A 14,602-nucleotide genomic window follows, 5' to 3' on the forward strand; every position below is an offset into this window, starting at 1 on the left:
TTATGAGGAACAGCTGAGGGAACTGGGGTTGTTTAGTCTGGAGAAGAGAAGGGGGGACCGTATCACTTTCTACAATTACCTGAAAGGAGGATGGAGAGAGGAGGCGGGGGTCAGTCTCTTCTCCCAAGTAACAAGTAATAGGACAAGTGGTAACGGCCTCAAGCTGTGCCAGGGGAAATTTAGACGTAACACTGGGAAAAATTTCTTCACAGAGAGGGTGCTCAGACATTGTAACAGGCTGCCCAGGCAGTGGTGGCACCACCATCCCAGGAAGTGTTCAAAAACCGTGTAGATAAGGCCCTTAGTGATATGGGTTAGTGGTGGCCTTGGCAGTGCTGGGGTAAAGGTTGGACTTGATGATCTTAAAGGTCTTTTCCAACCTACTTGAGTCTACGATTCTATGAGACCGCGGAGCACCTCACCCGAGGCTCCTGCTGGGGCGGGGGCGCAGCGCACGTCCCTCGCCGTTTCCCCGCTCGGGACTGCCTAACGCCGCGGCAGCGCCCCGTGCGCGGCTCTTCCGCGCCGCGCCCCTCGGGGCTGTCCGGCGGCGGGGCGGGCAGGAGGGAGGAGCCGGCGGCGGAGGAGCCGGGCGGGTTTCCTGGCGGGGCCAGCGTTGGCGCGGTGCGGGCAGCTCCGTGAGAAGTTCGCTGAGCCCGCCTGGGGCGGAGGCGCGTCCGCCTCCGTGTCCGGGAGAGGCCCGCAGCTGCTCGGCATGGCCAGCCGCCTCGGCCGCGGGGTGTGCTGGGGCAAACGGGGCCGGGGCTGCCGGCGCGGGAGCACGCTGCTGGCCCTGGGGGTGCTGGCCACCGTCGGCTTTCTCGCCTGGCGGCACGGCCCGCCGCCCCGCCACGCCGTCCGCCGCGCCCCGCCGCAGCCGCCGCTTGCCGCTGAGCTGCTGAGGAAGCCGGTGTACGCGAAGCCGGCGCTGGACCCGGGGGCACTGGGAGAGCTGGGCCGGGCGGTGCGGCTGGAGTTGAGCCCGGCCGAGAAGCGGCTCCAGGAGGAGAGCATCCGCCGGCACCAGATCAACATCTACCTGAGCGACCGCATCTCCCTGCACCGCCGGCTGCCCGAGCGCTGGCACCCGCTGTGAGTACCCGCTGCCGAGCGGTCCCGCGAGTAGCCGGGCCGGGGGCCGTGCCTGCCCTTAGAGCGGCTCTTCTGAGCGGAGGAGCATTCGGTGGCGGTGGTCAGCGCGGGATAAGCTGCATCTCGCTCGGAAACGCGGGGACTTTTAAAACCTTTTCCCGCACAGAAGCTTTCAGGTCACGGCGTTTGCTCGCAGAGTTAAAACCCTCCCGCTCCTCCACAGGGCAGGAAACGTAGCGCGTTGGTGGTGCGTGTGCGAGCCGGGAGAGGCGGTTTCACTCTGAAAGCCCGAGAGGTGTGGGTTCAGCCCGTAAAAGCTTGGTGCCTTGTTTCTCCTCTTGCTGTTCCCCGGGTAAGTCACCGTGGGCAGCAGCATACTTTTCCAGTCACTCCCAGCTGCCCAGCGGTGTTGTGAAGTCTCCCTGTCTGGAGACATTCAGGACTCACCTGGACACGTTCGTATGTAAGGTGCTCTAGGTGGCCCTGCATTGGCAGGGGGCTTGGACCAGATGATCGCCAGAGGTCCCTTCCAATCCAAACTGTTCTATGATTCTGTGATGATTCCAGACTTTGGCTTTGCATTGTATTCAAATGTCTTATGCCACACAGAAGGTTATAATCAGATTTATGAGGAGCATTATGCTCCCAGAGATGCATAACGTTCTTCTAAACTAGTGCTTTCTTGTTCCTCTGTACTTAGTTGCTGGGGCAGTTTACATTTGCAGGATACATTTACAGTTATGACACTAAATGCTAGATGATGGCATAAGCAATTTGAATCTAAGGATTAGGTACTGCTTGGTAAGATGATTCTAGTTTACAGGCAGCGGTTCAGTGCAGTTATGGAGTCACGCTGCAGAGCGAGTCTGACTGGGCCTAACACAAATGGTTGGTTTAGCTGAGTGGTTCACCTCAGTGTGGGCTGTCCTGTGAGCAAGCAGCCAGCTGCTGAGAGAAATGGGCTGGTTACACATATGTGCCTTCAGCCAAAGGGGAAGTGTTCAAGGCTAGGTTGGACGGGGCTTTGAGCAACCTGGTCTACTGGGAGGTGTCCCTGCCTGTGGCAGGGGCATGGAACTACATCATCTTTAAGGCCCCTTCCAAGGCAAATCATTCTATGACAGGATGGAGATGGGGTTGCTACTGATCCTCAGCGCCTGCTCCTCGGTTTCCCCTGAGCTTGGCTTCAGCCAGTTTATTTCATTGTAATGGGTTTGTACGGTAGCGTTGCAGAGAGCTGTGGAAAAAGGAGGGCTCTGCTGTGTGTTCACTTCATGTCTGTGTGTCCTGTCTGGTTGCTCACCCAGCGCTAGCTATAAATTCTGAATCTGGAACATGAATCTAATGAAAGTGCTCAAAAAATTGGAGTGAAAATACAAGGCCTTTTTATTGTAAGTTTAAGCCTGACAGAAGGCTTGTTTTTCTCAGTCATCTTTTATTCTCCCCTTATAGGCAGTCTATAGACCATAGGCTGAAAAGGACTGTTTTAGTTGCTTTTCTGTGGGAAGAATTTAAATCGTTTCAATGCATTATTTTGGATTCCTGCCATTGCTCTATGACAGGATGTTAGAGGAAATGGGAGATCATAGTTGTTGAGCAGGGGACATAGATGTGGTGGGGATAATTCTTGATATTAAAATAATGTAAATGGGCAGATGGATTTTGCTACAGTGACATACCCTTTTTGATTTGAATATTTGGATGTTGAAATGACAAAATGTATCCAAACCAAAAGGATTGCAAAACATCAGCGATGCAATCTCAGAGATAACTGCCTTCTGAGGGTGGGCTATATTGTAATGTTGTAGTATCTGCTAGGAGGTGCTTCATGCCTTTTCACACAAAAAATCTAAATTATGGCAGCAACATCACTGAACATCTATCCAACTCACACAGCAAATGTGAAAAATAACTTCCACAAAGGCAGTTTTACAAGTTGGTTGAGTACCTGTCTTAAGAAGGAAGACCATGTAAGAGATGGAAGTAAAAAAAAAAAGAAGTATTGAAAAAGGTATTGCCAAGCCCATAGGGATAGAAAATTCACTGCATTTAGAGGCTATGCAGGTTGAAATGTCACCCCTAAGGAAAATATGATTTAATGTTTTTTTTTTAATTTGCGGTTGGTAAATCTGGACCATTTGTGATCTTTCATTTGGTGATGGGTGAGGCTACAGTGGTAGGAAATAAGTAGAAACAGTCGAATTCAGCTAAGCTTCAACTGCCCACAAAAACGATGCAAAGGCAGTAAGTTTTGAGATGTGATCAATGAAACAATTTTGGTACCTGAAGACCAGAAGGTGACAGATACACCATTTTAGTTTTTTTAGAGCAGTCCCGGAGGGGAACCAGGGAACTATGTGCTGCGTAGCCTTGGATTTCTTCCAGGCACGTTATTTACAAATGGTGGTAGGAGAAGAATTAATAGCAGATAGGTAGGTTTGATATGTTACAGGTCAACCTGGCTTTTATCAAGGATGACGTGTCTCTCACACCTCTTTGAGTTCTTCGAAGGTTGTAATTTTAAGGATAAGGAAGTGTGGTATTTATGAGTTCCTTAAAAGGGCTGTGAAATAAGGTGAAAATTTCCCGCATTTATAAATAACTGGTTTTTTGGTTTTTTGTTTGTTTTTTTTTTTTTTTTTTACTTAACGGAGGGTCCTTGGTAAAGCCCCACAGAAATCTCTGTTGAACCCAATGACATTCAGCTTAGAGCATGGCTTCCATAAAGAAGTGACTGATCTGCAGCGCTTCAGCCTGAAAGACAGGCTACTGAGAGGGTGCCTTTTGCCGAGCTGCTGCAATACTAGGTGAATGCATGAACCAAATTCTGCCGCCTCCTTGTTCTGAAAATCTGTTTACTGTAAAGCATGAGGAAGCCTATTGACTAGAAAATTCAAATTAAGTATTCATGCTACTATAGTTGGAGACTTTATTCCGGGCTACGGGGTTTTGTCTGTTTCAGCATATTATGTGTGTGGAAGTGAGTCTGGAAATTTTAGATACCAGGAAAATGGGAGGATGAAAGAAAGGGAAATGAAGAGAGGCAGTGTCCCCACCACCTGGATGCCCTGTTGCTCCTTTTAACCTTAGTGTCCTTCCACAGTCATCAGTGACCTTGCTGTCTGGGTGTGAATTTGAGAAAATCACAAACATTTCAGTCTGGGGGAAACTAGAATTTTGCTGATAAGGTTGAGAGTATCTGAACCAGTAAACCTTTAAATGGGTTCTGTGAAACTATGATACAAGGTGTTGCTTTATCAGAAACGGATGACAGAAAACTTTTTCCACTGCTACATGTTGTATATCCTGGACCTGCTGTCAGACCAGAAACGTGGCAGTAGTTGTTTGCTAATGCTGTTATTTGCTGATGCTGTTAGTAGTTATTTGCTAATACTCTGTCTGCTAATACTGTGCTGGAAGAGAAGAAGAATAGTTTGAGATTACTTCCTCAAATAATGTATTGTTTGATGATATTTGACTATGAAACCTGTACAAATGTCACTTTATAATAAAGTTTCAGCTTCAGATGTTTCTCCTACTAATATGTTTTTGCCAGTGTAAATATTCAAAGGTCTTTATTCCTTCTTGTTCTCAGACTGCTGTAATGTTGTTGTTTGTTTTTTTCTGAGAACTGATCCTGTTTCTATTGAAACACAGATATGGTGAACTCGACAACTTCTATTGTTTCCTTTAGACAGTTCCTGCTTCCTTTAACTGTCTGCGCTCAAGGTCAGCAACTGATAATGCTGTGTTTCATCACACAGGACCTCATTAATTTTATTGCTGGTCAGAATTATGTACGTGTATATATGCATGTATGTACTTACATGTATACATAAATATATACATTTAAGCATATAACCAAATTAAATAAACATGCATAAACTATAAAAAATGGTCTTTTTGGTAAAATCTGATGCTTAAGAATGTAAGGAAATTACTAAATGGTGATACAGTTTGTACAATGCTGAAAGTGAAATATGCCAGAGGGTCAGATAATGAAGGAAGTTGAAAGGAACTTCTGCAGTGTCTACTTCATCCTCTTACTTGAAGCAGGGCAACCTCAGTGGCTAAGGGCCATCCTTGTCATGTCAAATTTGAGCGGTCTCCAAGGATGGAGATTCAGCAGCCTCTCTAGGCATCTCTTTCAAGACTACATCACTGCCACACTGAATTTCACTTCCTGATCGTAATGTTGTCTAGATGGCCCAGGTTGTCTTCCCAGTGTCTATCCTTCACTTCTTGAGTTTATGCCATATGGGAAGCAGCAATTATAGCAGGTTTAGACCAAGCAATCATCCCCCATCAGCCATTGGCTTACTGAGGGTCCTGCTGGGACTGATGCCCTCTGAATGCACCGGGATGAACTCTGAGCTGTGCTTTTTCGCCACGGCTGCTCTGCTTGCCCCATGCAGCATCCTAGCTGCATCCTGTCCTGTGGGGGGCTTCTTGTTGCATGCTTATTTTACAGGACTGCAGGATTAGGCAGCAAACTGATAAGGTCTCTTACATAGCCTTTTATAGTTTATTGCAATGTGTAAGAAATAGTTCTCCTGGTTTTCTGTTTGGGTTCTTTTAGACCAAGGACCATTCTCAAGCATTGTTCCTGATTGTAGACTTTCTGCCTTCTCTTTTTTCTTTCTACATTTCTCACAGTAGGGTCCCATTGCAAATTTGTTTCAGGAATGATTTCTGTAAAATCACACCAGCCTTCTTTTGGCTGACTCTTGTTACAAAAGGAACAAGGCAGGGATAGGCACTTTTGTGCCAACTCAGCATTTTGTGCTGTCTCATGGTAGAAGCCTGAATCAGCCCTTTGGCGTCATTTCACTTGTACTCACAAGCAAATGGATTTGCAAGTCTTTTCTGTCTTTCCTTACCTGGGAAGTGATTTTGAGTTGCCACAGAAGCCCCCAAAATATTGAATGTGGTCTGCGTAATAATTAGCAGTTATTAAAAAAAGCTTTAGAGATCTGTTCTTTAATTCTAGATAATTTTGTATGTCTTGGAGAGAGAGTCTGGTTTTATGTGTATGTTTTATATGTGTATGTTTTTATATATATTTAAGTATTTGTATAATTAAAGTGTCTGTATATCAATAGATCTATACAAATGCTTACATTTCTTTGTCACCATGATTTATGCTTATATTATGATTTAGGTTTGGAGAGATTGTGGGTTTAGTGTAACGATCTTGTGCTAAGAGTTTTCTGACTTTCAAAACTGCTTTTCCTATCTGTTCCCTGATTTGAGTGTCATTCTCTTACAGTCGCTACCATGGTTTGTTTTGTTTACTGGGTTGTAAATACGCAATAATGCACCTACTCATCTGATAGTATCTCGCTAGCAAATTCCTAGAATAATCCTCAAGACTAGGTTTTGGTCCCTCTTCTACTCCAAAAATCACAGCATCTGATTTTGGTGGGCATGCTGCTCCTGCCGGGAGTTTAACCTGACCTGTTACAGGAAGTGATGCAGCAGCCGGGTATTTCCTCCTCAGCCCACCCTGACTGCCTGTCTTCACCCAAGAGCTTCTCTTTCATCTGTTATTTAAAGGTGAAATAGCTGCAGAGATTTTTATTTTTATATATATATATATATATATATTTATTTTATGATGTATGTAGGAAAAAGTGAGCTCTTTGGAGAACTTATCTGCAGCAGCTTGAGCTTGCCAGCTCATCCCTTCCCTCCAAAACACAAAGCACAATGATATTTAGGTTATTTTACTATTTTTTGTTTCCTGTCTTCTGTAAAAATGTGTCAGTTTGCTTTGTCACTGTGCTTTCATTTAATAGTCACCTGCAGACATTTTCCACAAGAGCTCAAATGGTTATTTTTTTGGACTGTTTTTCTTTACGCTTTCCGATAGAAATTCTCAGCTTCCTCTGATGTCTGCATTGGTTTCATTTTTAACCTAAGTTCCCGGATTAGTGATAGTAACCACAAGTTAAGATTGTTTTTTTCTTTATTCAAACAGTGCCTTTGCCATACACAATTTCCTGTCAGGATCAGGTGCATTCACACCCTACTGTTAGTGACAGGTACAGTAACTTAGGTCAGTTATTATATTACTTTGCAAGATATTTTTCTTGCCCTGAATCAGATTGCATGAAAGTACGTTCCTGAATGTAGGTGTAGGGAATTGTAAGGTTCTGTGTAAGTGTATCTCACTGCCTTGGAAGAAAATTGCAAACCAATTTGACCGTTTGAGCAAGATGTTTTAAACCAGCAAAAGAAAAAAAAAAAAAAGGCTTTTCCCAGGGGACGCAGGCAGAAATTCCTTCTTATCTGCACATCTGCTAGGTAGGGAATTCCACTGCCTTTTCCTAACAATTTTGAATTAGGAGGAACTATGGTTTTCTTGAATTTGTGGATTTTAGGGTATAGACTTAGTCCACCCTCCTGAGTGAGCTTTCTAGACAAGTTTTTCTTAATGCATTTTTAATCTGTCTTAAACAGATTTTTTTTTTTTTTAATTATTTGCAAATATTTTCTTCTATTTCAGGCTTCCCAGCTTTCTTCCTTGCTTCTCACAATGTTGGGGTTTTTCTTTTTTACTAGCCCTTTATTGTCTGATATCTTAAAATGGTGTTTGGCAGTTTGTCTTGTCAAGATCTTACTGTCACTGGGAGAGTTGTTCTTTAAAACATCAAATAATCTGGAAAGCCATTCCACAGTCTGTCTAGCCTCTGTTTTCAGGGGCTTGATCATATCATGGTGTCATAGACTCTACTGGGGGTCTCTCTCCTAATGTGGTTTGTTTCAGCTGACACAATTTAGGGAGCATTTGACCAGGGTGGGACTGAGTGGTGGGGAAGCACTGCTTGCGTGTTCCAGCCTTTCCCCAGTAATTCAACCATTCTGTCAGTTAATCAGCACCTTGCTGCTATCTGCTTTGCTAGTTGGACCAAGACACACCTTCTGTCAATGTCATTACTTTCTTCTGTAATACCTGAACACGCTTGGGGTAAGCAGGTGTGCAAAACCAGCTGCAGCCTTTCCATGTGCAGGTAAGACACTTTTGGGTTTTGGTGTCTCCCCCTCCCAAACCCCAGGGACTGACAGTTGGCTCAAGGTAGTTTTTATGTGAAAAAATAAATGAGCATGAAAAGTTGGGTAGTGTTTGGAGGAGGTAAGAATAATCTGCTTTATCATAACCTTTAATTTCACTGGAAACACCACACTTCTGTATCTCAGGTTTTGATGTAGTAAGGCTGTGTCGCTTTTGGCTGATGCGCTAGATTTTACCCGTAGGTTGCCTTCCCCCAGGGAGGGGTGAGGAGTGGCTGTTCAAATACATGGTCAGCCTGAAACAGTTAACACGGCCTCTGAAACTCTGCACGGTGAATCAGAAACCAGCTCTGTGACCTCTGTTGGGCTGGTGAGCTTAGGATGCTCACTGGTATACCTGCTGAACCCTAAGCTGCTGCTGCTGCTACTGGGGGCAGGGGGGAAGGGAGAAGTAGAGAAAGGGGGGAGAAGAGGACCCCAACACAGCTGTTTCCTTTGCTGTGGCTTTGTGAGGGTGGGAGAGGAAGGTGTTTTCTCTTGGGTAAAGATACCTGGCAGACCCCTGAGTCCTTATTGCTGGCTCTGCAGTCTATGGGGTGGGAGTGGAGAAGGTGCCTATCCCTGAGGGTATTTAAAAGACTTGTAGATGTGGTGTTTAGGAACATGGTTTTGCAGTGGACTTGGCAGTTCTGGATTAGCGGTTGGACTCGATGATCTTGAAGGTCTGTTCCAACTTAAATGATTCTATGATAAGGTAAAACTAGATTGAGATGCCCATGGCTGCTGCCATTATTCTAGCTCAGTCATACAAAATGCCACATTTGAGCACACTTCTTACTAAAAGGGCATCTGCTGTTTATTTAAATGCCTTAACTCTGTTCAAAGGAAAAGGAGGTTATGTTGTGAGTCAGCATGTCCACAGCCCACCATAACAAACCCAGCAAACCTGGTTCCTAGCCCACCATGTGAAACCCAGCCTGAAGTAGGTCCCTAGCAGTGTTTGCTACATGACACTGTGATGGTGCACATATGGCAATGTCACATACCCTAGTCACTTAAATCACATTAAATAAGATACAGCAGTGACACGTGCTGTTTTGATCTTCTTGAGAGAAGCTATGCAATCTTGAACTTGCCTGCATTCTCTGGCATTTGCATTGAAAGTTCAAAAGCAAAACTTACATAGTGTATCTTTATAAAACATTAAATAATTTATGAACAGATTATATTTGTAACAAATCTTTGAAAACCCACAAAACATTTCATATTTTTTCTTAAAATATGAGGAACTTTGCATATAGAGCATCAAATTTGGAGGTTAAAAATGTTTTTTCTCTTGCTGCATTGTTGCACTTGTGGTGAAAGTCTTACATAAAAGTATGTCAGCAACCACTCCTAATTAAGTCATGGCAGCATGCCCGGTGTGCACGCATTCATACTCTCCCTGTGTATAGATACACATCTCTAAGAGAAACAGCTCCTTACAATGAAATAAATTGAGTGATTACATTAATTGACGCAAATGTACTCCAAAATAGCCCATTTAATTTTGTTTAGGCATTTCCTGACTGATATCTCCTCAGTTTCTAATAAATAACCTATTTTAAAACTTGCTAACAGAAGACTTTGTAGTGTAGTAGATTCCAAGGTTAAATTATTAAACTTGTCAGTCATATCATCTCAGTTAGACCATGACTTGCAAATGCAATGTAAAAAGATAAAACAACCCACAGGAATGTGGATGTATGATGATACATCTTTACATGCTTTGCTTCAGTTTGTATTTTATGGAGTTAGATGTTTGAGTAAATGCTATAGTGAAAGATCAAGGAAAGATGGTACGTAGTGAACGTGGTTTTAAGTTTGTGTTCAGGTATGTACCAGCGTTACTCCCTTTCTCCATCTAGAGATTTAAAGATTTGTGGATGAATACGGTTAGAATTTAAAAATGTGGATGTTTGGTGTAGTATACATTGTAGTAAACAAAAGCTATGTCTTTTTGACATTTCTTGTTTGATACCAGTCTTTTAAGTCACAGTGATCAAGCAGGAGGATTCCTGGAACATCCACCAAGTGTGTCAGAGAGTGCCTGGGGGAAATGGAGGAGGATGCAGAAGCAGGCTGGTGCTGGAGCAGGGCAGTGTCCCAACCCACTCCCTGGGAAGTGATTAGGGCCACGCTGGCTGTGTTTTTTCTGGTGCAGCTCTGCCGTGCACAAGGACTCTGCTTGTGGGGCAGCAGAGAACAGGAGCTGTTGGAGGGCAGAGGCTGAGCAGGTGTCACTCCTTTGCATTGCGTTATCTGTTATCGTTGCTATCTGTTCTGTATCAGTGGTTTTCAGCGTCATCCCACTCCTATTTAAAACTTCAGTCTTTCTTTTGCTGGCTTCAAAAAAGGTTGCTCATGTGTGATGTCAATAAGATTTTCCTAAGTGACTGATTCTGTTCCTAGTAACTTTCCAAAATCAGCTTGACTAAAGATACGTGTACTTCTCTGAAGAAAATGAACTCATTCAACATGCATACGTTTTTTCACTTGGGTGTTTGTTTTGTGGATTATAAGGTGGTTTCCTGTCATTTAACTTTAGTTATAGGAAAGTTAAGTTTATTTGTTCTATAGACAAGGGGGAGAAGGGGATCCACAAAGGTCTGTTTGTCTGCCGATGGCTTAAGGAGGGTGAGGTGAATTGCCTTCTGGATCTATCTTTAAGGACATGCAGAGTCCAGATGATTAGATCAAAGTTGGCACCTAGCTTTTAGATGCCTAATGTGAGATGCAATTAATCCTGTCTTAACATGATTCCCTGTATTGGGAAAGGACAGTGTTACACATCTGAGGGTGGCACTGAAGAGTGCCTTAATCAGAAGCCAGAAGCAGCTTGCAATCCAGGCAGTATAAATACACAGTCCCGGTATCTGCGAAAACATACTTTGGGAGTGCTGTTACTAGTTTGTATCCTTCCTGTCATTTTAATGACATACTGTAACTCATAATGCATTTGTTTTTCTAAATAACCCAAAGTAGGAGTGAAAAGATTCACTTGGAAGGTGGGAGCTTGGATACACACAGAGAATAAAAATACATCCTGAAGTTTGCTAAGGTGGATACAGATTTGCTAAAGTAGTTCTGTTGTAAATAGGACTTGGGAAATGGGAAAGATGACTTATGACTACTGGGCTTTAAGTCAGGTTTCATACTTGTAGTGGTTTTTCTGAAGCTTGTGTATCTTGTGAAGTGGTAACGTTTAGTGTCCGTGTGCATGCTGCTTAATTTTTATTCAACAACACTTCTCTAAGTATTTCCATTTCAGGGATTCCTTAGGGGTTTTTAGATTTTCTTGCACTACTATTTTTCCAGGGTTTAAATGCTTTTGGTTTGTGATTTCTCCTGTGGGATTATTTTTTAAGATTTAGCAAAAGTCTTTGAAATTTCTTTCGGTAGAGAAAGATGAGGAAAAGTGTGCTTCATTTCAGCAACAACATTTGAGACTGTGAGCAATTGAGATCTTGTATCAATCTAATAAGGAATACATGTCTTGGAAATTAATTCTGAGATAAACATGCAAATATGCATAGGAGTTGAGTAACTATTTTTTGGGATTTTTTTGTTTTTTGTTTCTTTGTTAAGTAAAAGTTTTGCAGTTTTAGTTCGTCAGTATGTGGTGATTAGTTTTCATAGAATGGTTTGGGTTGGAAGGGACCTTAAAGATGATCTAGTGCCAACCCCCCTGACATGGGCAGGGGCATGGTCCACTAGACCAGGTTGCTCCAAGCCTTGTCCAACCTGGCCTTGAGCACTGCCAGGGATAGGGCAGCCACATCTTTTTTGGGCAACCTGTTCCAGTGCCTCACCAGCCTCACAGTAAAGGTTTTTTCCTCATAGCTAATGTAATTCTACCCTCTCTCAACTTAAAGCCATTCCAACTTGTCCTGTCACTACCTGCCCTTATAAAAAGTCCCTCTCCAGATTTCTTACAGGCCCCCTCTAGTTACTGGAAGGCTCCTCTAGGATCTCCCCAGAGTCTTCTCTTTTCCAGGCTGAACAAGCCCAACTCTCTCAGCCTGTGTTCACAGGGGAGGTGCTCCAGCCCTATAATCATCTTCATGGCATTCCTCTAGACTCGCTCCAGCAGGTCTGTGTCCTCCTTATGCTGGGAACTGAATGCAGTATTTCCCCAGAATAAAGTTAAATATACTGAAGGGCTAAGCTTTCAGTTGTGCTGTATGTATTTCAATAAGCAAGGTGAGAGATGTTTTCTTTCTTCAGCCTTGTCCCACCAGCCTGCTGTGGTAAGTAGGCAGCTAGGGATCTAGCCACATCTCCGTGCAGAGTGGCTATGCCAGCCAGCAGCCTGCCCTGCTGCCCTGGAGAGATGCTTCTCTGCACTTGTGTGCTGCCTTCCACCGTGTAGCTATTAAATAGTCCTCTTTCTTGAATTCAGAAACCTAAGAAACGTGTACTCTGGTATGTTCCCCAGGAGGCTGACCTTTTCCCACAGTGTGGTGTATACACAGTGAAGGAGGCAGCTATGCACAGTGAATCACAAACAGTTTGGGGATTGCCTTGCTCTGTGCCAGATTATGTTTCCCATCTCCAGCATATAATTTTCAGACAAATCCATTGAATTCTTTAGTCTATAATTAGGCTTATCAACTTCTTTAGACCTTTTGGATTTCCCTTTTTAAATAATGCGATACAACCTTATTATTCCATGAATCTTTCTGATGTATTTTCCAGAGAAAGCTTTCCTGGAGTTTTTTGAATTTTATTTTTTTTTCTTTCGGTGTTCTAAAATGGGTAGGTAAAGATTATCCCATTTTCATCAAGAAATTAACTGAAATTACCTGGTATAAGTGACTGTGACATATAAGAAGAATTTTTTCCTGGCAGTACTGAATAGAAATGTTTTCAATAGGCTAAAGTAAACATGTATTTCTAAAACTGTATTCGTACAGTAGGTTTTTCTGCATTAAAAAGAAGTTAATTAAAATGTCACTCCTTTTTTATGTATTCATACAGGAACATTTGGCAAAACAAATCACTTCTGTCACCAGGTATTGGTGTGAAGCAGTTCTCTGTGGGGATGTCCCTATTTGCCTCAGGACAGGTTACAGCTTGGAGGGATGGGAATTTTTGTAGTTCATTGTATCAATGTGTGTATGTGTATTTACCTGTCTGTGTATATCTCTATGGTGTATGCATGCATACACATCATATACAATGAGTGTTGTTGCACAGCATTCCTTTCATCTTTGAGAAGCAGCCTTCTGTGTGCCTCCTCTGCCCAAGTGTCATTTCTCCTCATTACTTCCTAATTTTATTGAATCACAGAATGGGTTGGGTTGGAAAGGACCTTAAAGATCATTGAGTTCCAACCCCCTGCCATGGGCAGGGATATCTTCCACTAGACCATGTAGCCCAAAGCTTTGTCCAACCTGGCCTTGAACACCGCTAGGAATGGAGCATTCACAACTTCCGTGGGCAACCCATTCCAGCACCTCACCACCCTTACAGTAAAGAACTTCTTCCTTATATCCAATCTAAACTTCCCCTGTTTAAGTTTTAACCCATTACCCTTTGTCCTATCACTACAGTCCCTAATGAAGAGTCCCTCCCCAGCATCCCTATAGGTCCCCTTCAGATACTGGAAGGCTGCTATGAGGTCTCCATGCAGCCTTCTCTTCTCCAGGCTGAACAGCCCCAACTTCCTCAGCCTGTCTTCATACGGGAGGTGCTCCAGTCCCCTGATCATCCTCGTGGCCCTCCTCTGGACTTGTTCCAGCAGTTCCATGTCCTTTTTAAGTTGAGGACACCAGAACTGCACACAGTACTCCAGGTGAGGTCTCAGGAGAGCAGAGGGGCAGGATCACCTCCTTTGACCTTATGGTCACGCTCCTTTTGATGCAGCCCAGGATACGGTTGGCTTTCTGGGCTGTGAGCACACACTGAAGCTGGCTCATGTTCAGTTTCTCATCAACCAACACCCCCAAGTCCTTCTCCACAGGGCTGCTCTGAATCTCTTCTCTGCCCAACCTGTAGCTGTGCTTGGGATCGCTCTGACCCAGATGTAGGACCTTGCACTTGGCATCGTTGAACTTCATAAGGTTGGCATCAGCCCACCTCACAAGTGTGTCAAGGTCCCTCTGGATGATATTTTAGGTATATTGTACTAAAGTACTTGATAGATACTTTCCTCATAAGAATTTTAATTTTACAAATATTTAGACTTTTTTATTTCCTTTCTCCGCCACAGATGTTAGTAGGTATTGCTTAATCTTTAAAGACACCTGTAAGTCTTTATCGCAAACACAGCAGCATCAAACACCTAGTAAATATATTCTCAATATGCTGTCAGTCAGCAGTTTTCTTTTAATGTAATTTTCTGGGTGTTTGGGGGAATTTTGATTCCCTTAAATCAACCTACGGGGTTTTACTGTCACATTTTCTACTGGTCAGCTCTGGTTTCCTTCTTTGTTCTTTTGGAGGACTTGCTGCT

At 43.6% G+C, this 14,602-nt stretch overlaps 1 protein-coding gene across 1 annotated transcript in view; it reads left to right on the plus strand.

Moving 5' to 3' along the window:
• Positions 1 to 532: 532 nt before the first annotated feature.
• GALNT12 (polypeptide N-acetylgalactosaminyltransferase 12) overlaps positions 533 to 14,602 on the plus strand; it is a 52,735-nt gene continuing 38,665 nt past the window's right edge. The window contains exon 1 of the mRNA XM_065667803.1: positions 533 to 1,092. Within this exon, the coding sequence (XP_065523875.1) occupies positions 716 to 1,092 (377 nt within the window). The 5' untranslated portion in view covers positions 533 to 715. The remainder of the gene's footprint in view (positions 1,093 to 14,602) is intronic.

Source organism: Lathamus discolor, chromosome 2, assembly GCF_037157495.1.
Source record: "Lathamus discolor isolate bLatDis1 chromosome 2, bLatDis1.hap1, whole genome shotgun sequence".
Taxonomy (NCBI): Eukaryota; Metazoa; Chordata; class Aves; order Psittaciformes; family Psittacidae; genus Lathamus; species Lathamus discolor.